Raw genomic sequence first — 27,194 nt, 5'->3', positions numbered from 1 at the left:
AGTTCAGTTCTGCCCTGGTGGGTTTTGTCCCTTCTTGTCAGAAGCCATGTCACACCTCTAACCACCTTTACTGCCCTTTGGAGACTTCCAAATCCACCAGAACTCTTCAAGTCAGCAGAAAGAAGCTTGTGGAATATCTTGGGTCAATGTTCCATAACATCCTTACCAGGATTTTGTCAGCTTTGGCTTCGCTGATGCCTTTGATGTTCAGCAGCTCCTTCTTTGGTGCATAAGCCACGGCCTCCACGGTGTGAAATCCAGCCTCTTCCAGCTTCTTCACATCGTTGGCATTTATACCACATTGCTGGGAGGGAGGGGGCAAAAAGGGACACATTTTGATTATTTTGGATTGTTGGGTGGGGTTTTTTTGACAGAACACAAGTAAGAATTTGGCAAGAGTTTTGAGATACACTTTGCTTTAAAGAAAAAGGTTTACGCGGGATATTGGGAAGGAATTCTTCCCTGTGAGGGTGGGGAGGCCCTGGCACAGGTTGTCCAGAGAAGCTGTGGCTGCCCCTGGATCCCTGGAAGTGTCTGAGGCCAGGTTGGATGGGGCTTGGAGCAACCTGGGATAGTGGAAGATGTCCGTGCCCATGAGAGGGGGTGGTACTGGAGGGGCTTTAAAATCCCTCCCAACCCAAACCAGTCTGGGATTCTATGAAAAAGACCAGCAGATCTCAGGAAAACACTCCAGAGGCAAGTGCTCTCCTACCTCCAGCCTGGATATGAGCTGTGGCCCAAAGCTCTCCTCCTCTGCCGACGTGTCCGCGTTGGCCTCCAGCTGCATCTGCATGGGAAAGGAACTTGCAAGGGCCGCTCCTGAGGCTCAGAAGTGACAGCAGCTTCCGGCACCGAGAGCAGAGGCTGCCTTAGCCCATGCCGGGAGCGCATCCGGCCACCGCCTTCTTCTGGGGGAACACACCCCTGGAGCCCGGCCCGGGGGGAGAATCGGCTCAATTCCAGGGAACTTGCTTGACTGCCCCCCAGGGACACCAGTGGGGCTGGGGGAGGAGGGTTATAAACAACAAATTCCGTGCAATATCAACTTATCCTTGTCCTGATCCCGCTGAGCACATCTGGACCCTTGGCTGCTTCCTGGCAAACCTGGCGCTGAAGCGGCAGCTCTGCAGGGGAAGATCCGGGCTCCGTGAGGCACTGGGAGGCTATTCCAGCAGGAATTCCGTGTGGAACTGCGGGCTGTAGGTAGAATTCATCTAAACCTGCAAAGCTGATCCCGGCATCCAAACCCTGGCCCCATGCAGAGAACAATCTTTGTGCTGCCATGTCAGCGAAAGCCGCTGCACTGAGAGATCTCGGCAGTCTAAGGCAGGGCATTCTCTAAATCCCAGCAACCAGCATCTCCAAGGGGACAATCCAGGTCCCAGCCAATTCCTTTTGCCTTTCCACAGTGACAGTGACCCTCATTTGGTCCTGCTCTCCCATGGTTCATTTTGGGCTATCGCTTTGTGCTGGTTTACGTTCCACGACTCCACTCACACAGCTGGAGATTTGGGGTTGTGCTTCTCTACTCCCAGCAGGTTCCCTAAGGAGCCAGATCCTCCAACAATCCCCCTGTTTTACTTTCTAGGTGAATTCTACACAAGCCAGTCCCCCATTCCCTATCTTTCTCCTAGAAATTACCCCAAGTTTTCAGATAAAAATGTCACCTCTGTCCCCACTGAGTCACCCCAGGTTTTCCCAGCTGGGAGCTGCAAGGAGGCTGTGAATTCAAAGGCAGAAAGAGAAGATCTACCAGCAAAAGGCAGAAAGAAGGGGAAAAGTTTCAGAAAACATTTCTGCAATCTAATTCATAACTACTTCCAATTTCCCAGTGAGAAGAACATGAACTCACTGCCACCAAGGCCTGACAGTCCCCTGCAGCCAGAGTTCAGCACACATCCAGAGAGACAACTCCATCATCTAAAAGAAAAAAAAAGAAGAGGTAAGTTATTTTGGTTTTAAGGTATTTAAAGTTCTTCAAAACAAAGCAAGACTTGCTCTGGTTTCAGTTGGGTGCACAGTGAGCGGTGGGCACAGGGCATGTCATTAATGCCCACGGGGATGGTGCTTTCTGGGGGAAGAGCAGCTGATGGATGTCCCAAGTCCAGTTGCTGCCCAGGACTGATTTGCACAGGACAAACCCTCTGGCAGGAAGCACTTTTGTTCCCCGTAATGGTTTTTGCCCAGTGTGTCCCTGTGCACAGTGCCAGGCTGGGGACAGGCACAGGGAGCTCTCAGCACTCTCTGCTCTGAACAGCCTTTGCTGGCACTGCAGCCCTGGGGATTGAGGGGGGCCGGAGGCAGTGGCCCAAGAAATTCCCCCCCGCTCCTCCCAGGGTAGCTCCACAGCCCCCCTGCCCTCTCTGCCTCAGGGGCCCCGCTGCTCCCCTGGCTGGCACAGAGCCCCCTGCCCATGGCCTGGACAGTCAGGGCCAGGGCTCAGCCTCGCTGCAGCCGCACCACAAAGGAGCCCCTCCAGCCTCACCCAGCATTTGCCTACTTGTCCCCTGCAGAGAATCTCAGTTAACAGATTCCTTCCCTTCCCTTCCCAGGACATTACCTGGAGTTTACCACCCACAATTCTCTGTGTCTGTCACCACTCATTCCCTCAGCTTACCTCAGTATGTTCATTCACTCCCCTGGAGAAAATGAACCTCCTTTTGAACCCCCAAAGTTTTCCCTTTCAACCCACTACTAATTACCTCTTCTGGAACACAAAAATAGTTATTCTCTCCTCCAGAGAGTACCTCAGATTTTTACCCCTCCTGCACACTACTGACTACCTCATTTTCACCTCCAAATATTCATTTCCTACCCTGGAGAGTTTCTGAAGCTTCACCTGTCCACTAATGACTGCCTCAGTTTATCCCAAAAGGTTCATTCTCTCTGCTAGACATGGCCACACATTTTACCACCAGAGTCCTCCCTGGGCCCACTGGAGTCTCCACTCCTGATTGCCTCATCTGCACCTCTCAGTGTTCACACTAGACCCTGCAGATGACCTCAAATATTTCCACCCTAAATGTCCCCATCTGCCCATCACTGCTCACCTCAGTTGACCTCCTGATGTCCTTTCTCTCCCCTGGAGATAATCTCATTCTAAACCTCAAGGTTTTAAAATATTCATTCTCTGCCCTGGAAGTTACCTCAAGTTTTACCCCTACATTCCTCCAGATGTTCACAACTGATCACCCCAGTTTACCCCATGAGGTACATTCTCTCTGCTCCACATGACCTCGCATTTTACAAACAAACATCTTTCCTCCATGCCCATCACTGAGTGCCTCACTTTACCCCAAAATATTTGTTCTCTCTGTGACAGATTGACCCAGATTTTACTCCCAACATTTTCCTCACCTATCCATGTCTAAGCAGCTCATTTGTACCTAGAGAGGGTCATTCTCCACCCCACAGACCACCTCAGCTGATCTCAAACCTTTCCCTACCTGTCCTCCACCCAGTGCCTCATCTTTACCTCAACAGATTCCTTCCCTTCCCAGGTCATTACCTGGAGTTTAACACCCACAATTTTCTGATTACCTCCTTTTGAACACCAAATGATCATTCTCTCACATAGAGATTACCTCCTTTTTAACCCCCAAAGGCTTCTCTACATGCACACTACTGATTATCTCTTTTTGACCTCCAAAGATTCATTCTCTGCCGTGGAGATTGCCTCAGATATTTCCCCCCACCAAATTTTCCCTATGTGTCCACTACTGATTACTCCAGTTTACCTCACATCTCTTCTGTCTCGTCCCACAGGGCTGCTGAGGAAGGAAGGCCCAGGGAGTGCCCAGTGCAGACGGTTGCAGCCAGAGCTCAGCACACATCCAGAGAGGTAACTCCATCATCTAAAAGAAAAACAGAAGAAAAAAGTGATTTACTTTAAAGTTATTGGAAGGTCTTTAAAACAAACCAAGACTTGCTTTGGTTTGAGTTGGGTGAACAGTGAGTGGTGGGCACAGGGCACATCATTAATACCCATGGGGATGCTGCTCCTATTCCTGGTTTCCTGCAAACCCCCAGGGAAATCCAGTCCCCAGACCATGTATCCCTGGGCACGAGGGGAACTGGAGTTCGACCGGATCCCAGTGTCCTGGACAAGTGTGTTCCCACGAGCACGAGCCCATGGCTCCATCCAGCCCATCCAGCCCCCCTTTCCCTCCAGGGAGTCCCAAACCCTCCCCAGCTCCCCTGTGTCTGTCCCACGGCCCAGCCCAGCTCCAGCCCCGGCAGAGCTGCAAACACCCCCCAGGCTCCTGAACCCCCAAACCAATGCTCAGGCTCACCCACGCCCCTCTCAGCCCAGCCCAACCCCACAGCTCTGGGACCCCACCATCACCCGGCCCTTTGCCCCTTCCTCTCCACCCTTCCCAGCACACACGGCAAGGACCAGCCTGCAGTGGGAAAAAGAGCCCTTGCCCAGGGAGCAAATGCCAACAGGCAGGAGAAAGGAAACATGTCCCTCTGACTTACCCCACCCCCCAGGCAGGACCAGGAGCCCCCAGCACTGCCAGCAGGGCTGGAGCCTCTTGCTTTTGGCCACTCACACCCCAAGGCATTGGGCAGAGCTGGGTTGAATTCAGGGCTTTGGCCTGTCCTGAAAAAGAGAACAAGACAGTTAAGTGCACTGGGGAACTCAAAGGGTCTTGTCCTTCACCCTTCTGTTCTGATTGCTCACTATTGCAGCAATGAGAAATCCAGGGGGGCACCAAAGAAAGTGTGACCTTTTCCAGCATTTTTATTCCTCTCTGTTTCAGGCACTCAAAGGAGGCTCATCTTTCTTACTGCATTCCTTGCCTAATTGGAACAGAACCCTTTTCATTCCAAACCCCCCTTGTGAGTTATTCAGTCCTCTGCCATTGGACTTTGGACAAAGGAAGAGACACCTGGGATGCTGGACCCCAGGAAACCAGGGAGAGAAACCTGACAGGGAAAGGTTTCAAGGCACCCCAGAACTCAGAAATATGTTCGTGCCTTGCCAGGCCACCCCAATCCTGTCCCACCCACCTGAGCTGGGCAGCTGAGGCCAAGGCTCCCTTTCCTCCTGGCAATCACTGTCCCAGCGCACCAAGGCCCATGCTGGGCAGCACCTGGGAAAACTTGGGAAAGGCAATAGGAAAAGGGCGCTGCCTGTCAGAAAATGAGTGCCCACAAACACACCTTTTGGACAAATAACATCACTCTCCTCCCATAAACACAGGCCAGGCAGGGCTCTCCAGCCCAGGGGAGAACTGGCAGGAGAACTGCAGGGAACACAGGGAGACAAAGGCAGGCATTGCCACTTACTCCCTGCAGCCCCCTCAGCACTTGGGGCTCCTGGCTCTTGATTTATAAAGAATGGGGGGGAAGCAGAGCAGGAGTGCCACTCAAAAAGGAGTGCCTTGGCACCTGGAGCATCAGAGGAGGGGAGTTGTGAGGGGAGACCCAGAGAGAGAACAGCAAGGGAGTTTGTTCAGGAACAGGGTGTATGTCCAGCAGTGATGGCAACTGCAAACAGGGGATGCTGCAGGAATGCAGGAGGGGAGCACGGGCCCGGCTTGGATGGAGCCTTTTGCCCTTTGCTCAGAGCAACATCTCTGAGAGCAAGAGAGAACTGCTGCAGGGCAAGAGTTCATTTAGGCACAAGTCAGTGATGCAGCCCCTGGGCAAGGGGAAGAGGAACGGACACCAAAGTCACACAATCACCACTTATGGACTTTGAGCTGCAACACAAATACAGTCACAGCAGGCCAGGGCAAGAGGTGCACACAGGACTACCAACACAGCAGCTGGGCTTGCAGGAACACTCTCTCCTCAAGTTATGGAGCAAGGGGCTGACAGGTGGGAGCCAGCCTGGAGCACTGGAGAGCACTCAGGCATCAGGGCCAAGTCCTGCCTGGTCACTGCAGACAGTTCAGCCCCAGCACCAGGGGGAGTTTCTGCCTCTCCCTCCAAGAGTATTTGGGACCCAACAGCTCGTTGCTGAGGAATTTGATCTTCATGAATGTTTTACAAAGTTGAGCTTCAGGAGAACTGGGACACTTTTCATTATTCCTGACTCTTCCAGGGCTGCACTTGCCAGGATCTTTTGGGCAAAAGGAACCTTCCAGACTGCTCCAAACCTTCACAGCCCACTTGCTCTTCTTGGCACAGCTGGACCAGCTCAGTGTCCCTGCAGAAAGGGAAAATTCAATGATTCTCTCTGAAACCAGAACCTCCCCTGCTTTGCTTTCCCTACACAACTGAGGCCCTTCCAGGCCTTGCCAAGTGGCAGCCAAGGAATCCAACCCAAGAACCTGCCAGTGAGCAACGTCTGTGCCACAGCAACAGCATTCCAGGCCTGTCACTGTCAACCCTCCGCTTCTCCCAACAGCTCCAGTGGCATCGGAACTTGCCCTGAAGGCAGAAAGGCTCCTTTAGGGAGCACCACGAGCCATCTGTAAGGTAGCACTGGAATTCCATCTCCTGGACAAGCTGGGAGAAGCAGGGAAGAAAGCCAGAACCTTACAGGTCAGTTAGGGACATCCAACAGCAGCTCCAATAAAGGTACTGAGCCAACACCTCACCAAAGACACAGGACAACAAGGACCAACAGCTCAACAGTCACTTCAGTTTGCAATTTATAAAGCAAAACAACAACAAAAAAGCTTTTCAGTCGCTTGGGAAGAGTCCATCCCATTGTAACCAGCTTGTGGGACTCATTCCCAGCCTCCTGAGGTTCATTTCCCACCTCACTCGTGGCTGCACTAGAGCTGCTTCTACACACACACACACACAGAAGGAGCTGCTGCAGCTTGTCCAGTTTCCTGGTTCTCCTTGAAACTCCTCCAGCTGTTTGCCCAGCTCTCCAGTGTCCATTCCTTTGCCCACTGGACTTGTTCACAGCCCCAGGGCTCCCAGGGCCACCCTGGGCTCTCACCTGCCCTCACACTGAGTGACCTTTCCCAGCCCCGAGTTCAGCCAGCACTGACCGAGCTGCTGGGAGCTGCAGTTCTCCCTGCTCCTTCCCTCCCTCTGCCTGGAAAACACTTCCTTCCAGCTCCGGCATCCTCACCTCTTACCTCCCAGAAAAGCAGAGCTGCATCCTCCTGGATCCTCCAGCTGGACGCTGCTGGCTCTGTGCAGCTCCCACCCTGCAGCAGGGGATGGCAAAGGGAGCTCTGGGCACTGTCCCAAGGGCAGGTGACACCGACTGTGGCTCACACCAACACGGAGCCATCTCAGGGCTGGGCTCTTCTGGCTGCAGGGCAACAAACAGCCAAGCAGGAACACTTTGCCACTGAAAGGAAACAGTGACAACAAACTTCAGAGGCTGGGACACCACAGCCCCCAAACCTGCCCAGGCTCCAGCTGCTGCACAGACCTGTGGCCAGACAGGACCCAAACCCACAGCCAGCACAGACAACCATGGGGAGGTCAAGCTGCTCATTGCCAACCACAACCAAACATCCACTGCCAGTGTCTGTCAGCCCTTGCTCCCAGGAATCAATCATCTTTCCCATTTCCTTTCTTTACAGGTTCTTGCATTCACATTCTACTCTCAAACCATGATTACCAAACTTGGCTGTTACAGGAACCAATCCAACTTGGCTTCTCAATTTTAAAGCATACTGGGTTTGCCTTACCAGTACAGACTCTGGCTTAGGGATAATTATTAAAGGTTCTGCCCTGGTCCAGTTTCCTGGAATTCCACTGGCCCACACAACACGAACAACTTCACCTGCCACTTCAGTCAGGACGGTGCTGCTGACAGGAGTTATTCCCTGCACAAGAAGAGCTACTGCTCTCACACATTTGGTTTCAGGAATTACAATTTCAATCTCCCCATTTTTCAATTTCATTTCTGCCTCAACTTTTCCAACCAATCTCTTCCTAGCAGAGGTTTGGGTGAGTTTGGCAAAGAGAAACTGAGGAATTACTCATTGTTTTCCCAGTTTAACCCCTGTCACAATCAATCACCTTCACAGTGCAATTCCATAATTCTCCTTCTATTGTGTTAAGGAGTGAGGAAGTTGTAACTGTGTCTGACCAGGACATGTGCAAACCAAATGGTGGGGACTGGAACCCACACCTTGCACTCCTGCAGCTCTCACAATTCCACTCAAGAGAAAACAGCCAATGGTACCATCACTGCTTAATCCCAATCCCACACTTCTTTTGCAGTCGGAGCACCACTTTTATAACCTAGTTACAGTCCATTCCAGAGCTCCATGGCCAGCTCTGATACTCCCAGGAATGCCTGAATCCATTCCAGGGACCTTGCTTTGAGCTCCCCAGCTTGGGGCACCCAGAGGAACTCCCCAAAGAATCCTTTTGGTGCGCGCTCGTGTCCTTGGGGTCTCTGAGCCCGGGGGGCACCAACAGCACTGTCCCTCCAGGGGGCCCAATCTGCTCCCAAAATGCAGGAGGATCGTGCCTGTGTCCCAGACTGCTCCGGGGATCTGAGGGCCTTCCCGAGAACATCTCGGTGCTGGCGTGAAGGCCCTGGGATCTCTTGGAACCACGGGAGAGCAGGCACAGAGTCCCTGCTGAGGGCCCATTTGGCTGCCTGAAAACAGCTCGGCAAAGAAGCCTCTAAGACTCAGCTGGGGAGTTTTAGAAGCCAGGCATTCCTTGCTTACAACACCCTGCAATCATCCCAGCCCTCTGGATGTCGTGGCAATCAGCTCCCACAGTGCACACAGAGGTGTCTCCACTGCAGCTGATGGGAGGGCTCAGCATTACATGAGGGTTCACTTTGTTCCCTGCATTCCTCTTCCGAATCCAGGACATTCCCGAACACCTGTTACCATACACACACCCCCTTATAAGGCCTCTCAGTGGCTACATTGGGGGTCTCTGGTGGTCACCTGTGCCTGGAGCCCCCAAAGTTCTAAGTCACCACCTTATCAACTTCAAGGCAATTCACCTGGTTGCAGAGTAACTTGGTGTTGCTTGGCTGCTGCCCGAGTTCCCTTCTTCATTCTTTCTTTGGAAAAGGAGCAAAAAGCATTAATGCAGCACCAACAAAGTGAGACGAGTCTTTGCTTCATAGCCCTGCACGGGGAAAGGTTTTGGAATTCCGAGGCAAACCCTGATGCACCCAGAGAGCAACAGCCCCTCAGCCCCGCCACGGCTCCCCCCGGGGCTCCCCGGCAGGGAACGGGCTTACCCAGCCCCCGCAGCCCAGCCCAGCGCGCACCCAAACACCGCCCAGCTCCCCCGTTCCACGGGCACAGAGCACACCGCGCTCTGCCCCCAGCCCAGCCCAGCCCAGCCCAGCGGCCCCACCCTCAGCCCTCACGCACAAACAGCCGCAGCCGCGCTAGCCGCTCTGTACCCCCCCCGGCTCGCCATTGGCGGAGGCGCCGCGGTTCCCGAGCGCTGATTGGACCAGGCAGGTGCGGGTGGCGGGCTCAGCTGTGCGGGGTTGCGCCGCGGATCGCCGTGCGCGGGGGTCTCCGCTTCCGGCTTGCCATGGCAACCGCTGCGGCCTAGGCCCGGAATTCGGACTGGAATCGGAGATGGAATTAAGGGTGGAAACGGGGCCGGAACTGGGACCGAGGCAGTCTCGGGGCCCGGCAGTGAAGCGAGGCAGGGAGCCTGCAGTTCCCCAGGCCGGGCGCCCCCCCCATCATGGCGTCCCGTCCCCCCACCATGGCCCTCCACCCATCCCACCCCATTCCACCCTATCCCCGGTTACTCCCGACTCTGACACTCCATTGCAGGCTTGGGATAGAAACGAAAGATTTTATTGGTTAAGCAACAGAAAGAGCTAATGAATAAAGTCGCCAATAACCTAAATAATTACCAGACATCCCCATTATTACTTTATGACTGCACACATCAAAGCTGCTAATTAAGGCTCTGAATTGTATGAATCTCACGGGACACTGTCCACTCTTCCCTCCCTACTGCCAAACAGTGCAACAACAGCAGTACAATCCACAGTTACCTGCATCCCTAGTTTCATAATACCCCCCTGTGTTAATTCTTACTCAATTCTTTTTTTTTTCCATTTTTGGAACTTTTTTTGCTACGCTTCCACCTCCCTTTCTGCAACCTAATAGTTGATTGGGTTTTTTTCCCTGGGTCCCAGTCTTGTTCCATCCATGCTCAAATTCCATGTTTTTGCTCTGGCTACCTAGGTAACTTCAATTTCCTGTGGGATTCCTGATGTGGTTACCTAGGATGGGTCCACCTATCCTGTTTCTCCAAGGTGTTGGAGCCCCTCCTGGGTGACACAGCAGTGAAATCATCCCTCTTCCTTTTCTTCAAGGACAGGGGGACAGCTGAGCCCCTCACTGTGGATCAGGATCCCCTGGGGAGTGTGGGGGGCTCAGGGGAGCAGGGACACCCCCGAAGTGAGGGGGGAAACAGAAGGGGGTTCCAACAACTGGACACCCTCCCTAGCTATTTTGGAAGGGGTACAACCTCCCGCCCTCCCCCAGCGCCCCAAGGGGCATCACCCCACCCAGTGCCCCCCCATCCGACAGCACACCGCACCCCCTCCTCCGCTCCCCCACGATGGGGGTCGGGGGGGTGCCGGGCACGGCTCCCCCTCTCTTCCCTCGGCGCAGTGATTCAGAGCTCGTACTCGTGCCAGAGGCTGTGGGGGCAAAACGGGGTCAGAGGCCACCGGGAGGGGTGGGGAGCACCGGCAGGGGGGGTGCCCTGCGTCCTCCACCCGTCCCGCACCCACCTGTAGGTGACATCGGGGTTGTCCCGGTGCTCCAGGAGCGCGTCCCGGATGGGGCCGGGGGGGCTCAGCCCCAGCGCCTGTGCCCGCTCCCAGCGCTGCAGGCGGGTGATCCCTGCGGGACAGCGCGGTCAGTGGGGCCGGGGCAGCCCGGGGGCCACCGGCAGGGCCGGGGGTGCTCACCGGTGCAGGGTCCGTATTCCCAGCAGAGGTCGAAGCGCCGCAGCATTTCCAGGAGCGCCGGGTCCGGCGGTCGCTGCGAGGGGGCGCGGGGGCAGTCCCGCACCTTCGCCTTCACTTGCGCCTTGTCCTTGTCCTTTTCCTTGAGCCTGCCCGGGGGTCGCCCCGGGCCCCGCTGCTGCCGCCGCCGCGGGAAGGAGTCGGTGATGCGACGGGGCTGCCCCATGGCCCTGCGGGACATGGAGCTGGCCACGGTCCCGGCAACACCGGGAACAGGGCGGGACCCGCCCATACCGGGAACCGACAGGGACCCACCCCTTCCCTGCCAGGCCTGGGCGGAAGCGGCGGGGCCGCGCTGGGGGACAGGCCACGGCCACGGCCACGGCCACTCCCGCGGGGGTCCCGGTCCCCCGCACCCCTGGGCGCTGACACCCCGCCACGGCTGTCCCCGGGCACTGTCACCCCCCAAGTTGTCCCTACCACCCCCAGACACTGTCCCCGTTACAGTTCTTGTTACCCCAGCCACTGTCACCCCTCTATCCTGGTGGTCCTCATCACCCCAGACACTGTCACCCTGGGTACTGTCACCCCATGGCAGTCCCCAACACCCTGTACAGTGTCACTCCCTCAGATGTCACTATCACCCCCAGGAACTGTCATCCCTGTGGCTCTCCCTATCCCCCACAGGCACTGGCACCTCTATCCCAGTGGTCCCTGTCACCCCACCCCTGCATTCCCCATCACTCTGGACACTGTCACCTCCCCATCTGTCCCTAACACCCCCAACCACAGTCACCCCCATGGCCCTCACTGTGCCCCTGGACATTGTCACCCACATCCCAGCACTCCCCATCACCTCAGGCACTGTCACCCTCCCCGTCAGTTCCCATCACCCCCCCATGCCTTGACTCACTCCGTGAAACCGTCACTTTGTGTCCCGTGTGTCACTGTCTGTTCCCACCAGGAAGCCCAGGCGGTGACCCACAGCTGCCGTGCCTGCCCATCCCACCCCCAGCTGTGCTGACACCATCCTATGGGGGGGTGACACTGCAGGTGCCACCATTTGCCTGAGGCCCTCCCTGGGGAGGCCAAGAATAGCTGAGATTCGTGTCCTGTAACTGGGTGTCTCCCAGGGGAGATGACACGAGAGCCATCAAGCTGTGTCACCGCCACAACGGTCAGTGCTGGAGGGAGACACAACCCCACAGAAGTCATCAGAGCCTTCACACCACTCTTTAATTTGGGGGTGGCTTTTCTCCCTTGTCCCACGGCCTGGTGACACCTCTGCCCCAGGGAGGGGACAGCAGGACTTCAGGGCCCATCCTTGTCCATCCTGGGGTTGTGCAGGATGTAGCAGCAGGTCCCCGGCAGGCGCTGGTGGCCCAGCAGCTCCTGCAGCTGCTGCATGGGCCGGTTCCACAGCGCCGTGTGCCCGAAAGTGGGGAACCCCCTGGCCTGTGCCCGCTGCGCTGCCACCGTCAGGGCCACCTGCATGTGGCCTCGCCGGCGGTGCACAGGCAGCGTGAAGCTGTGGGTGCCCGTCCCAAAATGGTCAGTCAGCACCCAGCTGATGGGCTCCCCGGTGCTGTCCTGCAGGCAGACGTGAGGGAAGTGCTCCAAAAGCTCGGCCAGGTAGCGCCGGCTGCGGGCATTGCCTCCGTAGGGCCATGTCTCATTCAGCAGGTCCACGTGTGAGGGGAGCAGGGAGCCCACCCGCACACTGGGGTCCAGCCTGGGGGAGCTGCGGGTTAGTGGGGGGCTCGGGGGGTGCCTGTGCAGGGATGGGGTGCAGGGGGTCTCACCGGGGCTTGGGCATGGTGCTGGGGTCAGGGTGCACGTAGGTGTAATATTCAACGATGTCCAGCTCCACACCTTTGGTCCTCGCCAGGTCTTGTGACACCGTGGCCACCCCATCCTGTAGCCCTGGGGATGGTGATGTCAGGCAGTCCCGCTCCCCCAGCACCCCCATTTCTGCCTCCAGCCCACTCTATGTGAACCCAGTGTTCTCCTCAGTGTCCCCCAGGGATACCTGCAATACCAGTCTCTATCCCCAGCACCCCAGTCCCTGTCCCCACTGGGCCTAGCACCCTGAAGTCCAACCACAGCCCCCCAGCACCCCCCCAAATCCAAGCACCACGCTCCCCAGTGCCCCCCAGCACCCCTAAGTCCAACCACAGTGCTCCTCAGAACCCCAAATCCAATCACAATACTCCCCATGTCCCTCTGGACTGTCCCCCCAGTGTGCCCAGCACCCCAATTCCTGCCCCCAGTGCCCTCCAGCGTTCCCCAATCCAATCATGATGCTCCTCTGCCCCCAACACCCCCAAATTCAACCCCAGTACTCCCCATTGCTGCCCAGGACCCTGCTCCCAGTGTACCCAGCACCCCAAGTCCAACCCCCAGTAGCCTCCCCTAAATTCAGCCCCAATTACTTCCCATTGATAGCACCCATCAAACCCCACCCCAGCACATCAAGTCATGCCCCCAGTGCCCCCTAGAATCCCCATGCCCCCAGGCCACCGATGACAGTGAAGGCGGCGTCCCAGCGCTGGCACCCAGGGGTCTCCAGCAGTGCCCGGTACGCCCCCAAATCCTGATAGAATGCTGCCTGCGTGTTCCAGTAGCCATCGTTCACCGGCACCTGGGGGCACCCAGCGGTGCCCTGAGCACACCTGGCAGGTGCCAGGGCACCGTTTCATCCCCCCCCTTTCCCTGCAGCACCCCATGTCCCCGTGGGCCACCTCTCCTCTGGGACGGGCCAGCACAGCGCCAAATTCGGGCCACTTGTCCACCAGCACTTCGGACTGGCCCGGGTTCCCCCGCGTTATGTTCAGCACCGCCCCATACACCTGGGGGAGAGCAGGGGTCAGCGATGGGGGGCAGGTGTGTGGTCAAAGCTGGGGGGGTCAGAATTCCGGGGGGTTGTGGGGGCAGATGTGGGGCTGGAACTGGGGGGTTATGGGAGCAGATGTGGGCAGGGTCAGAGAGGAGGGGAAGGGGGGCAGGTGTGGGGTCAGGGTGACACAAGGGATCCTGGTGACATGGGGGTCCCCATCACTGGGGTGTGACATGGGGGTCCCTGGGCCTGGTGGAGTGAGAGTGGGGAGGTGCCACAAGGGTCCCACTCAGGTGAGAGACAGGGAGTCCCTGTCACCAGAAGGGCAAGGGACAGGGGTGACGCTGGGGTCCCTGGTGCAGGGGTGAATAGTGGGGTCCCCATCACTGGCAGGGCAGCGTGGCACAGGGCACAGGGCAGGGGTGACAGCAGAGTCCCAGTCACCGGCAGGGCGAGGGGCAGGCTCTTCTTCAGGATCCCCTCCAGGTGCTGCAGCTGGGCTAGGCTTGTCAGGATCTGCATGGTCCTGCCAAGAGACCCTCAATAACAGAGGAACAGGACCCCCAGGTATGGCCCCCAGCCCTGTCACCATCCCCAGACCTGGGTGGTCTCCAGCCCCTCCAGCACTCACCCTGCAACAGTCCTGAGGCTGAGAGTCCCAGGGGGCTGTGGAGTGGGAGTCTGGAGACCGTGTGGCAAGTGGTGACAATAGCGGGTCCCAGGGTCACCACCAGCCGTCACAGGCCAGTGAGTGCCCCCTGCCTTGGGAGGCATCGGGCAGGGTCCATCCTGCTGGGCACTGGGCATGGGGCCAGCCCTGGGGCTGCCTGGGGACGGGTGCTCATCTGGGACATTCTGTCCCAGTGCCACCAGAGCCCCACGGATCCTCGGTGTCACCACCTGCCCCACAGTCTCGGTGCCATGCAGATCCTGAGATGCCCAGCCCAGCTGCATCTTCTGGAGGAGACCCTGCGGAACAGCCTGCCCACCACCCTGCCGGTGAAAGGGACCCCAGGGACCCCTCTGTCCCCTCTGCCTTGCCAATGAGAGGGACCACAGGGAACCCTCTGTCCCCTCCCTCCTGTTCTGCCAGTGATGGGAACCCCAGGAGACCCTCTGTCTCCTCTCCTCTGTCCTACCAGTGACAGGGACCTCAGGGACCCCTCTGTCCCTCCCCTCCTGTTCTGCCAGTGATGGCAACCCTCGGGACCACTCTGTCCCCTCTGCCCTGTTCTGCCAGTGACAAAGACTCCAGGGACCCCTCTGTCCCCTCTGCCTCGTCCTGCACGTGACAGGGATCTGGGGCCACCTCTGCCTTCCCCCTCTGCTCCGCCCTTCCAGTCACAGGGACTCTGGGGATCCCTCTGTCCCCTCTCCCCTGCCCTGCCACTGACGGAGACCCTGGGGGATACCACTGCTCCCTCTCCCCTGCTGGTGACGGAGACCCTGGGGACTCTGGGAACCCCACTGTTCCCTCTCCCCTTCCCTGCCGGTGACAGGGACCTTGTTCTGCAGGTCCTGGGGACTGTGATGACGGTGGCTCGGGGGAACCCAGCCGCCCACGAGGTGCTGGTGGACTCCTGGCCCAATTTTGGCATCGTCCTGACGCGCCTGCGCCCAGAGGTGCTGCCCTGTGTGCCTCCAGCCTGGCAGCACCCCACACCCCGGGGGGCTGGGAATTGGAGTGCCACCCTCAGCCCCCCACCGTCCACTCTCCAGGAGCACAAGGACCCCAGGGATCACTACACCAACCAGCTGGCCACGTTCTACCGCGACAAGGGGGCCCTGCGGGCACTTCTGGGGGGCACCGAGGCGGCGGTCCAGGCACGAGCCTTCCAGATACTGGGTAAGGATGGCCCTGGGAGGGACACAGGGACACCACCTGCTGTCCCCTGCCCAGCTGACAGTGTCTCCCAGGGATGCAGGAAGGGCTGGATGAGGCCGTGCAGGAGGTGGCCGGTGCCAAGGGGCTGCAGGTGGAGATCATCCGGTACCTGGCACTGATGAGCCCTGAGCCCCCCCGACCCCGTGGACAGTGAGTGACAGCACCGGAGGCACAGGGATACCGGGGTCACCGGGGGGTGTGGGGGCACTTGGGGGGTGTGGGGGCACTGGAGTGCACGGGGGTACGGGGGACACACAAGCACCAGGGACATAGGGGCATTGGGGGGCCAGTCACGTTCCTGGGTGTCACAGGGGGTTCCTGGGTGACACAGGGGTCCCTAAACTCATTCTTAGGTGGCACAAGGGTCCCCAGTCCCATTCCTGGGTGGTACAGGGATTCCTTGAGCACATTCCTGAGTGACACTGGCATCCCCAATCCCATCCCTGCGTGGCACAAGGGGTCTGTCCCCTTGAGCACACCCCTGAGTGGCACAGGGGTCCCTGAGCACATCCCCCTGGGTGACACAGGCACCTCCAGCCCCACCCCCTGGGTGGCACAGGGGACCTCAGCCCCATCCCAGCTTCCATCCCTTGCGGCCGTGGGGTTCAGCACTCCGCACTCCTGCCATGCCCCCTCGCAGGTTGCCCCCGGGCCTGCGCCTGGCCCCCGTGTCCCCGTCCCACGTCCCGCTGCTCAACGCCACGTGGGCCCTGGGGGGCAATGCCCGCAGCCGGGAGTTCCTGCTGGGGCTGGTGCGGACCCTGCCCTCCGCCTGCCTGCTGGACCCGCGGGGGCGCCCCGTGTCCTGGAGCCTGCTGGACGCCCAGGGCTGCCTGCGCCACGGCTACACGGTGCCCGCCTGGCGCGGCCGCGGCCTCACCGGCATCACGCTGGGCGCCATGGGACGGAGGCTGCACGCCCGCGGCTTCCCCATCTACTGCGCCGTGCTGCCCCACAACGCGGCCTCGCTGAGTGCCCTGACGGCCATCGGCTTCGTCACACAGCCCGGAACCTTCTACATGATCGTGGGAACCCCCAAGTAGCACCCGGGAAGCAGGGGGGTGTGCTCGGGGTGGGGTTACCTGGGCCTGGGCGGGGCTGGATCCCTACCCCGTTAACCACCGTTCAAAGGGGCACAGCCAGACTGCCACACTGAGCTCAGTGTGGGACATTCACTCTGGTCCCTACCGATGGTACTGATGGGAACATCCCGACTTGCACATTGAGGTCAGTGAGGAGCTGTTGTCTCTGGTCCCTACTGAGCTTGGAGTCTGGAGCAGTTCACCCTGCTTCCTACTGATGGCCCAGGGTGGAACACTCTAACTGCCTCACTGAGCTCAGATTTAAATCTGTTCACCCTGGTCCCCGCTGAGCTCAGGTTTGCATGATTTTTCACCCTGGTCCCTGCCGACAGCCCCCGTTGGGGGTGCGGCGCGGATGAGGCGGAGGCGCTGGAGAAAGGCTTTTATTCGTTCATACAAGAATAGATCTTCTGCAATAAATACCCCAATAAATAAAACATCTCCAATAAATAAACACTCATAGACGCACCAGGACAGCGGCCCCGGCCCCGGATCCAGGCCACGCCCCCAGCTCTGCATTGTTGGTCACTGGGAGGCGGGGCTTCGGTTAAAATAGGGCGTGGCCTGTTGTGGACAGGAAGCGGGGTTGGCTACATAGACTAGTGGGCGGGGCTTATTGCCATCCAGGGGTGGAACCTATTGCTCCAGGGGCGGAGTTGCTGCTGGATGGGGTGGGGCTTATTCCTATTCTCAGAGGGGCTTGGTCCTTTTCGAGGTGGGTGGGGCTTGTACCCACGTGGAGCTCTTGGGGTGGGGGCGTGGGGCACCCTGGAAGGGTGGGGACACCCGGGGGGCGCACCTGGGAGTCAGGGGACCCGTCCCTTAAGGCACAGTGTGGTGACAGAGGGGCTGTAAGGTCGCTCTTTGGGAGTCAGGAGACCCATCTCTCAAGGCACACTGGTGGGGGAGAGGGGACATGGCATGGCTGTGGTGGCACTTGGGGTAAGGGACCCTGCCCCTTTAAGACGCAGTATGATGAGGGAGGGGCTGTGGGGTGGCTTCGATGACACTTTGGGATCAGGAGACCTGCCCTTAAAAGACACAGTGTGGTGACAGAGGGGATGTGTGGGGTGGCTTTGGTGGCACTTGGGGTCGGGAGACCCATCCCTTACAGCACACTGCAGTGACAGAGGGGATGTGGGGTGGCTTTGGTGACACTTTGGGGTCAGGAACCCCATTGCTCAAGGCACACTGGTGGTGGAGAGGGCACCTGGGTGAGGAGCCCCGTCCGCACCCCGCCAACACAAGGCGGGAGGGGGCACGGGCAGGGTGCTCAGAACCCCCTCGCCTCCAGCCGCAGGGTGACCACGGCGGGCGGCACCTTCTTCTTGAGGCGGTTGAAGTCTTTGGCCGAGCGCCAGAGCCAGGTCTGCAGCTCCTTGAGCAGCCAGAAGTCGTCCATCTTCTTCAGGAAGTCGTTGGGGGCCGGGGGGGCCTCGGGAGGCCCGGCGGGGGGCCCGGCAGGGCCGGCGGGCAGCGGGTACCCCAGGGAGGACATGACGCCGCCGATGCTGAGCACCAGCCCCTGGAGGCTGGCACAGAAGTGGGCGAGGCGGTGGCGCAGCTCGGCCGTGCCCACCTGCCCGTCCAGCACGCGCAGGTAGCACAGCAGGCGGCTGTAGGCGCGGTAGTTGGCGGCCAGGCGGGCGTTGTCCGTCAGGCCCCTCCACAAGTCCAGGTCCACCGTGGCGCTGGGCACCCGCTCGGCGCGCGCCAGACGTGGGGGATTGAAGTCGGGCTCATTGAAGGGGGGCCCCAGGTAGTTCAGCTGGAAGGCAGCAGAGGGTAATGTGGGTGTGGGGTTATCCCCCCTCATCTTGTCTCTGTGCACTCCTGCCTGCCATGTCCCAAGTCCCTGTGACCACCATGTCCCAGCCGTCCACACCCTGCAGGTTCATACACCCAGTGTGGCCCAGGTCTCCACGTCCCCCCCATCCCAGGTTTCACTGTCCCCCAGGTTGACTGTGCCCCTTTCATGGCCTCAGTCTCCATGTTCACCCTGTCCCCAGCCTCCATGTCCCCCAGGTCCCCATCATCACCAGGTTCCAGTTCTCCATGTCCCCCAAGGGGACATGTCCACCCTGGCGCCAGTCTCCATGTCCCCTTTTTCCCAGGCCTCTGTGCCCCCCTGCCCATGCCCTATGTCCACCAGGTGGACATGTCTGTTGTGTCCCACATTCCCCTCTTCCCAGCTGCACACCATGTCCCCTGTCTCCATGTTGCCATGACCCCCAGGCTGACATGCCCAACATGTCCCCGGTCTCCCTGTCCCCCTCTTTTCCAGTTTCTGTGTCCCCCTGCACACCATGTCCCCAGCCTCCTTGTCCCTCTGCCCATGTCCCACGTCCCTCAGATGGACGTGCCCACCATGTCCCCATTTTCCATGCCCTCCCCTCCCAGTTCTCAGTGTCCCAAGTCTGTATTTGTCCCCCATATCCAAGGTTCCCACATCCCCACTCTCTATTTGCCCCTCCTCATCACACTCCCCCTTCCCACCACATCCCCACGGGGGACATTCCCACCATATGCCAGGCAGTGACACTGTCACCACTTGGCTCCCAACGTGCCGGCACCACCAAGGGCACGTCAGGGCAGAGACGGGGAACCTCCATCTGAGTTGACAATGCCGGTGGGGAGGGAGAGGCTGATGCCCACACCCATGATGGAATCAGGGTGAGGAGAGGGGGCCGGGGAGCCGCCCTGTGCCCGGCGGGCGATGAGGCATTTCCATGCCCCCCGGCATGGGAGCGGCCTGGCACGGAGTGGATATCTTGATGTGCGGGGGGGTGGTGGGGTGGGGTAGGAGGGGGTAAACATGCGGTACTCACGTAGGTGCCGGCGAGGGTGCGGAGCTGGTGCTCCAGGTAGCGAGTGAGGTCGTAGGTCTGCTGGATGGACTGGCCGGTGCCCAGCTCCTCGGAGCAGTTCAGTGCCGGCAGCGCCGGCAGGTTGCAGAGCGCTGCGCACAGGAAGGTGAAGATCCCCCAAGAGTCGCCTGCGGGGGACACGCGGCACCTCAGGGTGGGTGACAGGGACAGCCTGGCTCTGGGTGGGCAGCGCAGGGCCCGCAGGGTATCCCTGTGTTACCCCTCTGAGAGTGGAGAAACTGAGGCACGAGCTTGGGGAGGGTGGGGGCACCCCTACCTCAGCACCCCCTCCTGGAGCAGCAGAGACCCCCCCTTCACTGCAGTGACCCCCCAGCTCCCCTCTGAGCACTCCCGCCCGTGGCTGCACCAACAATCCTTTATATGGTCTGGAGCAGCACGGCCTCGGCATTCCCGCAGGGACACACGCCTGGGATATATTTGGGCACCGCCAATGCCAGAGCGGGCTGGGCACCCAGCAGGAATCCCTGCTGAGGGGCCACCGGCAATGCAGGGGGTTGGGACACGGCTCTGGGTCATGAGGTGACCTTTGCCAAAGCCACCGGAAAGCGCCGGCAGGGTCCTGTCATCAGCCTGACGTCAGGGAGGCCCGGAAGCCACGGCCTCGCGCGCCGGCGGTTGTGCAAAGGTCACGGCCCGCAGCCAGCACGCTCCGGCCAGCTGGCACCCCAGCACAGCAGAGCCGGCCTTCCCAGCAGCTCTTCCCAGGAAAGACTGGCCACTGGCACGGCTCGGTACCGCGGGCCTCCCGGGGTGGGCAGCCCCCATGTGCCCCCGCACGTCACCGCTCCCCATCACCGGCCACCAGTGACGCATGAGGGTCCTCGGGGACACCCCAGCTCTGGCCACAGTGGCCCCATTGTGGTGGGTATCCCTGCACCCGCCAAGCCACGCTGTGTGGGATGCAACTGCCCTGGGGGCACACAGGACACACGTGGGATGTACCTGTGGATGTGCAGGACAGTGATCACACCTGGGAGACGCCCCATGGGTGTGGAACAAGCTGTGCACACCTGGGAGACACCACACAGGTGTCAATAGGTGTGCACAGGTGTGGGACACCGTATAGCTGTGTCGGGTACCGCACAGGTTTGGGACACCGTATAGGCGTGTCGGGTACCACACAGGTGTGTGACAGGTGTGGGATGCACCTGCAAGGGTGGCCATGCACACACTGCACATGTGTGACATGCCAGGTACGTGTGCAACGTGCTGTGCGTACGGGACACATCCTGTGAGTGACACTCGTGTGCATATGACACGCTGCGTGTGTACACAGCACACCGTGATAGGCTCTGCACCCACGACACGTTCTGAGAGGGCAACACTCGGTGCACACACCACACCACGTGTGTGACACACCACGCACATACGACACACTGTGTGTGTGACATGCTGTGCATGCACCACACCAGCACGTGACACCCCGCACCCACACATGACGCCACGTGTCCCCGCTCCCGTGCGTGGCAGCCACCTGCCCTCGCCTGCCATGCCTCGCCCAGTGCCCCCACGGAGGGCACGTGCCGCCGCTTGCCCGCGTTCCGGTGCATCTTGGTGTGTCCCAGTGTGTGGAGCATGCAGCTGGCCCCGCGTGCGTGCAAGCGTGGGCCGGGGCCAGGAGGGCCGCGGGGGGGCTGTGGTGACTCACACCATATCCCTCCTTCCTGGTGTTTGCTTTGGCCGGACCCTTGCCCGCCGCCGGCTCTGGTTTCCAGGCGGGATTTACACCCGCCCTGGTCCAGCCAGCGCCAAACCAAACATAGCCAGAGAGCAGGAGGGGGGGGGAATGGCAGGGACATGGGATGGGGATGGAGACACAGCAGCTCCCGGGCAAGTAGCTGGGACACGAGGATGAGGACGAGGGAGAAAGGGGGTGGAGGTGGGTGACTGGAAGGTGGGAATGGTGGGGTGCACAGCAGTGGCACTGCAGTGGCCATGGCACAGCATGGATGGCTCTGGGTGCTAGTGACCATGACACAGAAGTGACAAGGCCCACAACACACCAGTGACAGTGGCACAGTGGTAGCAGTGACCATGACACAGGAGTGACAGTGACCATGACACAGTGATGACTGGGACCATGGCACAGCAGTGACAAGGCCCACAACACAGCAGTGACAGTGCTCATAACACAGCAGTGACAGGGCCCACAGCATAGCAGTGACAGTGCCCACGACATAGCAGTGACAGTGGCCCAGCTATAGCAGGTGCCCCTGCTTGTCCCTTGCCCACCCCATTCCCTGTGTCTGGCACCGGGCACCCACCAGAACAGACAGTGGAGGAGGGAGACTCCAGCCGGCACAGCTGGATCCCAGTGATGTCGGAGAGGAAGAGCCCGAGGGTTTCAAAACTGGCCCTGGAGTGCAGCCAGGATGCTTCCAGCCCACGTAAGCAGCTCATGGCGTGGCTGCCCGGAGTCACCCGCTCAGCCCCGGGGACACCCGGGGAGCCGGGGTGATGGGGGGCCATGGGAGCGGGGATCCCCCAGCTCCAACAGCAGCAGCCCTGGATACCCACACTGGACACGCCGGCGGTGCCACAGGCGCCCCTCACACATGTGGCAGTGGGGACATGGCTCGGCTGCCCTTGGGGTGACACCATCAGGACCCCCGCCCTGCCACCCCCCTGGCGGCGCAGGCGGCAGTGCTGGCCAGACCTCCCGGCGAGTGTCTGAGGCAGGAATTCAGCCAGGGAGCCAGTGAGCTGTTCCCTGGGCATGCTGTGGGCAGAGCTGCCGAAGGCTGAGTGACCACAACCCACCCGGAGCTGCTTTCCCGAAACCCTTGTGGCGGGGGCGGCAGCCGGGAAAGGGGGACCCCTGGCCCCAGAGCCCCCCGGCAGCGGATGGAGCTGAGCCGGCCCCCACCGCTGCAGCAGGAGCTGCTGTATCTGATGGGCTGGAGGCCAGCGGCGAGCAGAGCCCCATCCCGCCCCACAGCCCCATTCCTGGGGCCAGAACATGGCCTTGTGGTGGCCAGGAATGACTGTGGCACTGAGGACAAAGCAGCCCTGTCCCCACTGGCCCAGTCACTTAACCCTCCACGGGGCGTTTCCCAGCCCAGCATGGCTGTCAGCTCCAAGGGTCTTGGAGTGGATGACACTCAAGGGCACAAGAACAGACACTTCTGCATCCCCACACTGCTGGTGTTTAACCCTGCCATGGCAAGGCAGGTGACACCAGGGCACAGCAGCAGCCCTTTGGAGCCGACAGGGACACAAGGATGCTCACATTCCACAGCCAAGGATCATGAACACAGCACTACCTGAGCTCCCAGGGAAGGACGTGTGTCCTTGCTGCCTGACAGCAGCCACAGCCACCACAGTGGTGTCCCCACTCCATCCATCCCATCCCATGGCAAAGCCACCATGCCAGGGGCGGGCTGGGGCACGGGGGGCGCGTGGCCCCGCATCCCCCTCATGCCTGCGCTCACGGCGCTGAGTGTTTACATCCTGTCTCCTCCGTGTGTTTATAAATGCGGCCGCGCACGGGAGACTCCAGCGAGGCCATAATTAGCTGGGCCTGGATTTCCCATCCGGCTCCGACTCCAGCTCTAGCCAGCAGCATGATGGAAACACCCCTGCCGGTGAGGGGGGTGCAGGCCCCTAATCCCAACCAGACCCCACTGCCCCGCACGCACACCCAGCACCCACGAGCCACACGAGGCATCCCGATCCTTTCCCACCACTCCTGGCGCAGGTCGTGGAGCCACACAGACCACCAGCCCCCCTGGTACCACTTGGGGGGGTTCACCAGCACAGAGCCAGGGTGGCAGCTCTACAACAGCACAGGGGACCACCAGTGACAGCGCTGAGTGACACACCCTGGCACGCCCAGACCCACTGCCACCCCTGGCATCTCCCACCACGATGCCACGAGGTCAGCGTGGGACCGGCAGTGCCCTGATATCCCCATGTCCCGGCAGCACGCTGGGGAATCCCAGGACACCTCTGGCACCCACGGGCCACGTGCCACCCGTGGCCACAGCACTGGTGGGCTGCCTGCTTCCCTGATATCCCATCTACAGTGGGGCGAGCGCAGCCCCGCGTTTCTGCCAGGATGCTGGCATGGGACAGCAGGCACGGTGGCAGAGGGACACGGGCGCTGCCGCGGCGGGGGGAAGCTGGGGGGATGATTTATGGGGCTCGGTGCCACTTAGCAGGGCATAAATCTCTCCCCGGCGCGGCCCTGTAAGCAGAGCCCTGTGCATTTCCCTGCGGAGCCCGCGCCTAATGCAGCCCAGATGTGCCGCCGTCACCGTGCCCTCGCGCCGCCTGCTAAATAGGCACGGGGACACCAGGGATGCCAAGCGTCCCCGAGCCCCGCCGGGAACGAGAGACGGGTAGCCCACGAATGGGGATGTCCAAAAACAGGGAACGGAGTCGGGGCGGCCGGTGGCGGCCGAGCTCGGGCCCCGCCGGGCTCGGCGTCCCCCGCACCGCGGGCCCGGTCCGCGGCTGTGCCACCGGCGCGGCCACGTCCAGCGGCCTCGGCGGCAGCGGGAAAGGGGAGAGGAAGGGGCGAGGGAGGCCGATGGAGCCGCTAGGGATCCCGGCCTCGCTTTTCCGGTTCCCCGGCGCTCGCCCCGCTTTGCCCGTCCTGCGTCACCGCCGGCACGGCGAGAGCCGGAGCCGAGCCCGGCGCCGGCCTCGTGCTGCCCCGGCCCCTGTCCCGCCGCCCGGGACCCCGCGGAGCCTCGCGGCGCCCACGCTGTGACCTTTTAAGGGTGTTTTCCAGCGTTTTCCCGGCGAGGAACCCCCATTCCCGGTGTGCCCCGGGGAAGGCCAGACCCCCAGCGGCCCCACGGGTGCTGGGAGCCGCTCGGGCCGGGGGAACAAAGCGTCCCATGGCCGTGGGGACACTCCCCTCCCCGGCACCCCAAAATCCCGCTGCTGTGTCCCGGAGGAATCTCGCCTGCTCTAGCGACGGTGCTCGGAGTCAAGCCCCGAAATCCAGCCCCGGGCAGGAAAGCTAACTCTTCCTGCCCCCCTAAATCCCATCGACTTTCCCTCTCCTCCCCTCTGTCAGTCCCGGGGTTTAATTTTCCGTGCTCAGCGGCGATTCCCTCCCTGGTAATCACAAACATGCATGGAAAAGAGGGAACGAGAGAAAGGGGAAAAAAAAACAAAACCAAAAAAACAACAACCCAACCTAGAGAGGGGAAAGTCTTAAATCAATCCCAAAGCCAGACAGACGTTTTAATCACATCAAATTAAAATCAGCAGTCGGTTTGGAAAAGGGGAAAGAAAACTCCCGGCAGATGCAGGCAGGGGAGTTGGGTCACCCCCCGCCCCACACCCAGCGCCGTGGGCTTACCTGAGAGCTCCCCGGTAACATTTAGCATAGTCGGGGTGCAGGGGGATTTTGGAGGGGCTTGGTTGTTGCTCGGCACCCCGAGCCCACCCGCTCGCCTCAGCCCTGGCTCGTTGCTTCGCTCGCTCTCGGGGTTGGGTGGTGTTTTTTTTTTTTTTTTTTGGGGGGGGGGTTGGTTTCTGGGTTTCTTTTTTTTTTCTTTTCCCTCGGTCTCTATTTGTTTTGGTTTGGGCTCGCTCGGGTGTTAAGTGGAAAAAAAAAACCAAAAAAACACAAAAAAACCAACAAAAACCCGGGGCGGGTTGGGTGGGTTTTTGGGGTGTGGAGGGTTCGCACCACGCTCTGGCTGCTTCGTTCGCCGCCGTTTACCCCTTCCACCTCCCTTGATTTGCTCTTTTGATTGGGGTCCAGGAATGCAGGAATAAAAAAAAAAAAAAAAAACCCAAAAAAAAAAAAAAAAAAACACACCAAAAAAAAGCGGAAAAAAAAACCACACAAAAAAAACTGGAGCTCGCATCCACCCTCTCCAAGCTGCTGCCTCCTTCTTTCCTCTTTTTTTTTTTTTTTTTTTCCCAATTCAAGTGTTAAGCAGAACCAGGTTGCTTTCAAGAATGTATTTGATGCAATTGTACACAAGAACAGGCTCCATTCATTCCCTCCCTCTCCCCCGGCTAGCCCCGGCTTTATCCCCCTTTTCCCCATCTCCATCCCCGGGATCCCGGCACCGGGCAGAGGTGGGGAGGCTGGAGCCGAGCCCCGGAGCTGCGGAAGGCGGAGGGGAGGGAAGGGAAGAGGGGGGTCCCCGGGGGTGTTGCCGGCCGGCTGGGAAGGGGGGGACCCCCGCTTTCTCCCTCCCTGCGCCCCCCGGTCCTGGCTCCCGCACGGCTTTTGTTAGTGGCGGGGCCGGTGCGGGGCCGGGGCCGCTTTGCTGAGGGGGTCTCCTACCTGCTCTCAGCTCCATGCGGGACGGGCGCGGGGCCGGCGCGGTGGGTGCGTGCTCGGAGGTCCCCGGGCGGGCAGGCAGTGGTCCCGCACACCGGCCCGGGACCGCGGCTCCCATTTGCCGCTCCGAGCCCTCTCGCCTCTTCTCCTCCCCGCACACAGAGCCGAGAGCCCGGTCCCGGGGGGGCACAGAGGGAACGGGAGGGAGGGGGGTCCGGAGAGGGGAGGAGGGGGGACGGGGCGAAGTTTGGCGGAGAGGCTCCGCTGGCGGGGCCGGGGCCGTGGTGGGGGTGTGGGTGGCGTGGGGTGCCAGCTTGCCCCCTTTCTTCCCCCGGGGCAGCGGGGAGGAGCGGCGGAGGGATGGGGCCGGCCGGTGCGCGGAGGGTGGCGGCGGGGGATGGGGGTCCCGGGCTCTCCGCTGGCACGGCCGGTCCCCTCCCCTCCGGCGGAGAGAGGGGGTCCGGGGGGGGGGGCGCGGACCCCCGCCCGAGCTCGAGGTCCCGCAGCGCGGGGAGTGCTGCCCCGCCGGGACGGCGGCAGGTGAGCGGTGGGGCGGGGGAGAGCGGCGGGGTCCCGGTGGCACAGCCGGAGCCCCTCGGAGCGGCGGCGGCTCAGCCCCGGGGGGACCCTCCGTCCCAGGGAGGGGTCTCGCTCCTCCCAGTGCCCCCCGTCCCGCACGGCCACGCGGGGACGGGGAGGGACCCCCTCCCCACACCAGCCTCATCCCTCCGGGTGCCAGAGACGCTTCCTTCCCAATTATCCTCCCCCGTTAGGACGAACTCCGTCCCGGCGACCGCGGGGCCCTTGGTGCATACCGCGACGTTCCCCACAGCCCACGCGGGGTGGGTGGGTGGGGTAGGTGTGGGAGACGTGGGGAGACCCCCAGGACCGAGGGAGCCGCTGCTGGAGGGGAGGGGGGCGACCCGCCAGCCAGAGCCCCTCGTCCCTTCCCCTCGTGCCCCACAGCCACGAGTGGGTGCTGCCGCAGGGGCTCTCTCAGCGGGGAGGGGAACGTCCTGGCTCCCCAAAAAAAGCTTTGTTTAAAACAAAGGCGCTAGGAGCGCCGGGAAGGGCCGGGAGGTAGCAGGCGGATTCGCTTCCACTCCAGACCCCGGCCTTGGCCGGGTCCAAGCCCTCCCTGCAGGATCGCATCCTCCCGGCTTTCTCCGGGACGCAGGGTGCCCTGCTCAGACCGCACCCTTTTCCCCAGATCCACCGGAGACCCGGCAGTGTGTTTGAGGGGTCTGCCCGACATGGGACCAGCCCTTCCCACCCCCCGGCCGTAGGACAAGGTATCTGGTTTCCCCCCGAGCCAACAGCTCCTACCAGCAGCACTGGAGCAGTTGGGAAAAGCTGCCAGCCCGTCCCCGGGGGTGTCCTGCCTGCAGAGGCAGCGGGGCTGCCCCT

At 60.7% G+C, this 27,194-nt stretch overlaps 4 protein-coding genes and 1 long non-coding RNA gene across 18 annotated transcripts; 1 reads left to right on the top strand and 4 right to left on the bottom strand.

Moving 5' to 3' along the window:
* Positions 1–35: 35 nt before the first annotated feature.
* Positions 36–5,666, bottom strand: LOC126650766 (uncharacterized). Of its 3 annotated transcripts, XR_007631495.1 has the most exons (6): positions 4,480–5,666; positions 3,738–3,854; positions 1,853–1,920; positions 1,668–1,749; positions 713–1,197; positions 36–304 (listed from the first exon to the last, which is right to left on the bottom strand). It is a non-coding gene; the product is annotated as an uncharacterized LOC126650766 (long non-coding RNA). The 3 variants fall into 3 exon arrangements; XR_007631494.1 differs by having other exon boundaries at positions 713–1,749; XR_007631496.1 differs by lacking the exon at positions 1,668–1,749.
* A 44-nt stretch (positions 5,667–5,710) lies between these two features.
* On the bottom strand, positions 5,711–11,174 carry POLD4 (DNA polymerase delta 4, accessory subunit). 12 transcript variants are annotated; one of them, XM_050336673.1, is made up of 6 exons: positions 10,847–11,174; positions 10,667–10,778; positions 9,305–9,476; positions 8,894–8,949; positions 7,047–7,264; positions 5,711–6,157 (listed from the first exon to the last, which is right to left on the bottom strand). In XM_050336673.1, the coding sequence occupies exons 1-6, from the start codon at positions 11,133–11,135 to the stop codon at positions 5,886–5,888; spliced, it is 1,119 nt and encodes a 372-aa protein (XP_050192630.1). In that variant the 5' UTR covers positions 11,136–11,174; the 3' UTR covers positions 5,711–5,885. The 12 variants fall into 12 exon arrangements, 11 of the variants coding, with proteins under 11 accessions (XP_050192630.1, XP_050192633.1, XP_050192637.1 ...); XM_050336676.1 differs by lacking the exon at positions 5,711–6,157 and having other exon boundaries at positions 7,180–7,264; positions 8,894–9,021; positions 9,273–9,476; XM_050336680.1 differs by lacking the exon at positions 5,711–6,157 and having other exon boundaries at positions 7,225–7,264; positions 9,273–9,476.
* An 886-nt stretch (positions 11,175–12,060) lies between these two features.
* On the bottom strand, positions 12,061–15,188 carry LOC126650819 (glycine N-acyltransferase-like protein 3). Its single transcript, XM_050336081.1, has 6 exons — positions 14,311–15,188; positions 14,124–14,205; positions 13,585–13,692; positions 13,364–13,484; positions 12,646–12,766; positions 12,061–12,575 (listed from the first exon to the last, which is right to left on the bottom strand). The coding sequence occupies exons 1-6, from the start codon at positions 14,631–14,633 to the stop codon at positions 12,155–12,157; spliced, it is 1,176 nt and encodes a 391-aa protein (XP_050192038.1). The 5' UTR covers positions 14,634–15,188; the 3' UTR covers positions 12,061–12,154.
* Positions 15,189–15,209: 21 nt separating this feature from the next.
* Positions 15,210–15,744, top strand: LOC126651143 (glycine N-acyltransferase-like protein 2). Its single transcript, XM_050336718.1, has 3 exons — positions 15,210–15,302; positions 15,399–15,525; positions 15,597–15,744. Exons 1-3 carry the CDS (start codon positions 15,210–15,212, stop codon positions 15,716–15,718), a joined length of 342 nt encoding a protein of 113 aa, XP_050192675.1. The 3' UTR covers positions 15,719–15,744.
* Positions 15,745–17,016: 1,272 nt separating this feature from the next.
* CLCF1 (cardiotrophin like cytokine factor 1) lies at positions 17,017–21,084 on the bottom strand. The gene is made up of 4 exons (XM_050336716.1): positions 21,019–21,084; positions 20,477–20,544; positions 19,475–19,724; positions 17,017–18,414 (listed from the first exon to the last, which is right to left on the bottom strand). The coding sequence occupies exons 1-4, from the start codon at positions 21,082–21,084 to the stop codon at positions 17,920–17,922; spliced, it is 879 nt and encodes a 292-aa protein (XP_050192673.1). The 3' UTR covers positions 17,017–17,919.
* Positions 21,085–27,194: the final 6,110 nt, after the last annotated feature.

The sequence above is a fragment of the Myiozetetes cayanensis genome, unplaced genomic scaffold (genome assembly GCF_022539395.1).
Source record: "Myiozetetes cayanensis isolate MyiCay16 unplaced genomic scaffold, myiCay2020 scf6-25, whole genome shotgun sequence".
Classification (NCBI taxonomy): domain Eukaryota; kingdom Metazoa; phylum Chordata; class Aves; order Passeriformes; family Tyrannidae; genus Myiozetetes; species Myiozetetes cayanensis.
This window is presented reverse-complemented; position numbering and strand designations above follow the sequence as displayed.

Excerpts from the sequence above, each read along its gene's own strand:
- POLD4 (XM_050336673.1), bottom strand. The coding sequence starts at position 11,135 with ATGGGCGGGTCCCGCCCTGTTCCCGGTGTTGCCGGGACCGTGGCCAGC. Across the intron at positions 10,779-10,846 it reads GGAATACGGACCCTGCACCG|GGATCACCCGCCTGCAGCGC; the intron begins GTGAGCACCCCC and ends GCTGTCCCGCAG. Across the intron at positions 6,158-7,046 it reads CAGCTCTGCTTTTCTGGGAG|GGACACTGAGCTGGTCCAGC; the intron begins GTAAGAGGTGAG and ends CCCTTTCTGCAG.
- LOC126650819 (XM_050336081.1), bottom strand. The coding sequence starts at position 14,633 with ATGCAGCTGGGCTGGGCATCTCAGGATCTGCATGGCACCGAGACTGTG. Across the intron at positions 14,206-14,310 it reads AGCCTCAGGACTGTTGCAGG|GACCATGCAGATCCTGACAA; the intron begins GTGAGTGCTGGA and ends GTCTCTTGGCAG. Across the intron at positions 12,767-13,363 it reads CGCCGCCTTCACTGTCATCG|GGCTACAGGATGGGGTGGCC; the intron begins GTGGCCTGGGGG and ends CACCATCCCCAG.
- CLCF1 (XM_050336716.1), bottom strand. The coding sequence starts at position 21,084 with ATGCACCGGAACGCGGGCAAGCGGCGGCACGTGCCCTCCGTGGGGGCA. Across the intron at positions 20,545-21,018 it reads CACTGGGCGAGGCATGGCAG|GTGTGCACAGCTTGTTCCAC; the intron begins GCGAGGGCAGGT and ends GGTGTCTCCCAG. Across the intron at positions 18,415-19,474 it reads GCACCCTCGCCGGCACCTAC|CTGAACTACCTGGGGCCCCC; the intron begins GTGAGTACCGCA and ends GCTGCCTTCCAG.
- LOC126651143 (XM_050336718.1), top strand. The coding sequence starts at position 15,210 with ATGACGGTGGCTCGGGGGAACCCAGCCGCCCACGAGGTGCTGGTGGAC. Across the intron at positions 15,303-15,398 it reads TGACGCGCCTGCGCCCAGAG|GAGCACAAGGACCCCAGGGA; the intron begins GTGCTGCCCTGT and ends TCCACTCTCCAG. Across the intron at positions 15,526-15,596 it reads ACGAGCCTTCCAGATACTGG|GGATGCAGGAAGGGCTGGAT; the intron begins GTAAGGATGGCC and ends AGTGTCTCCCAG.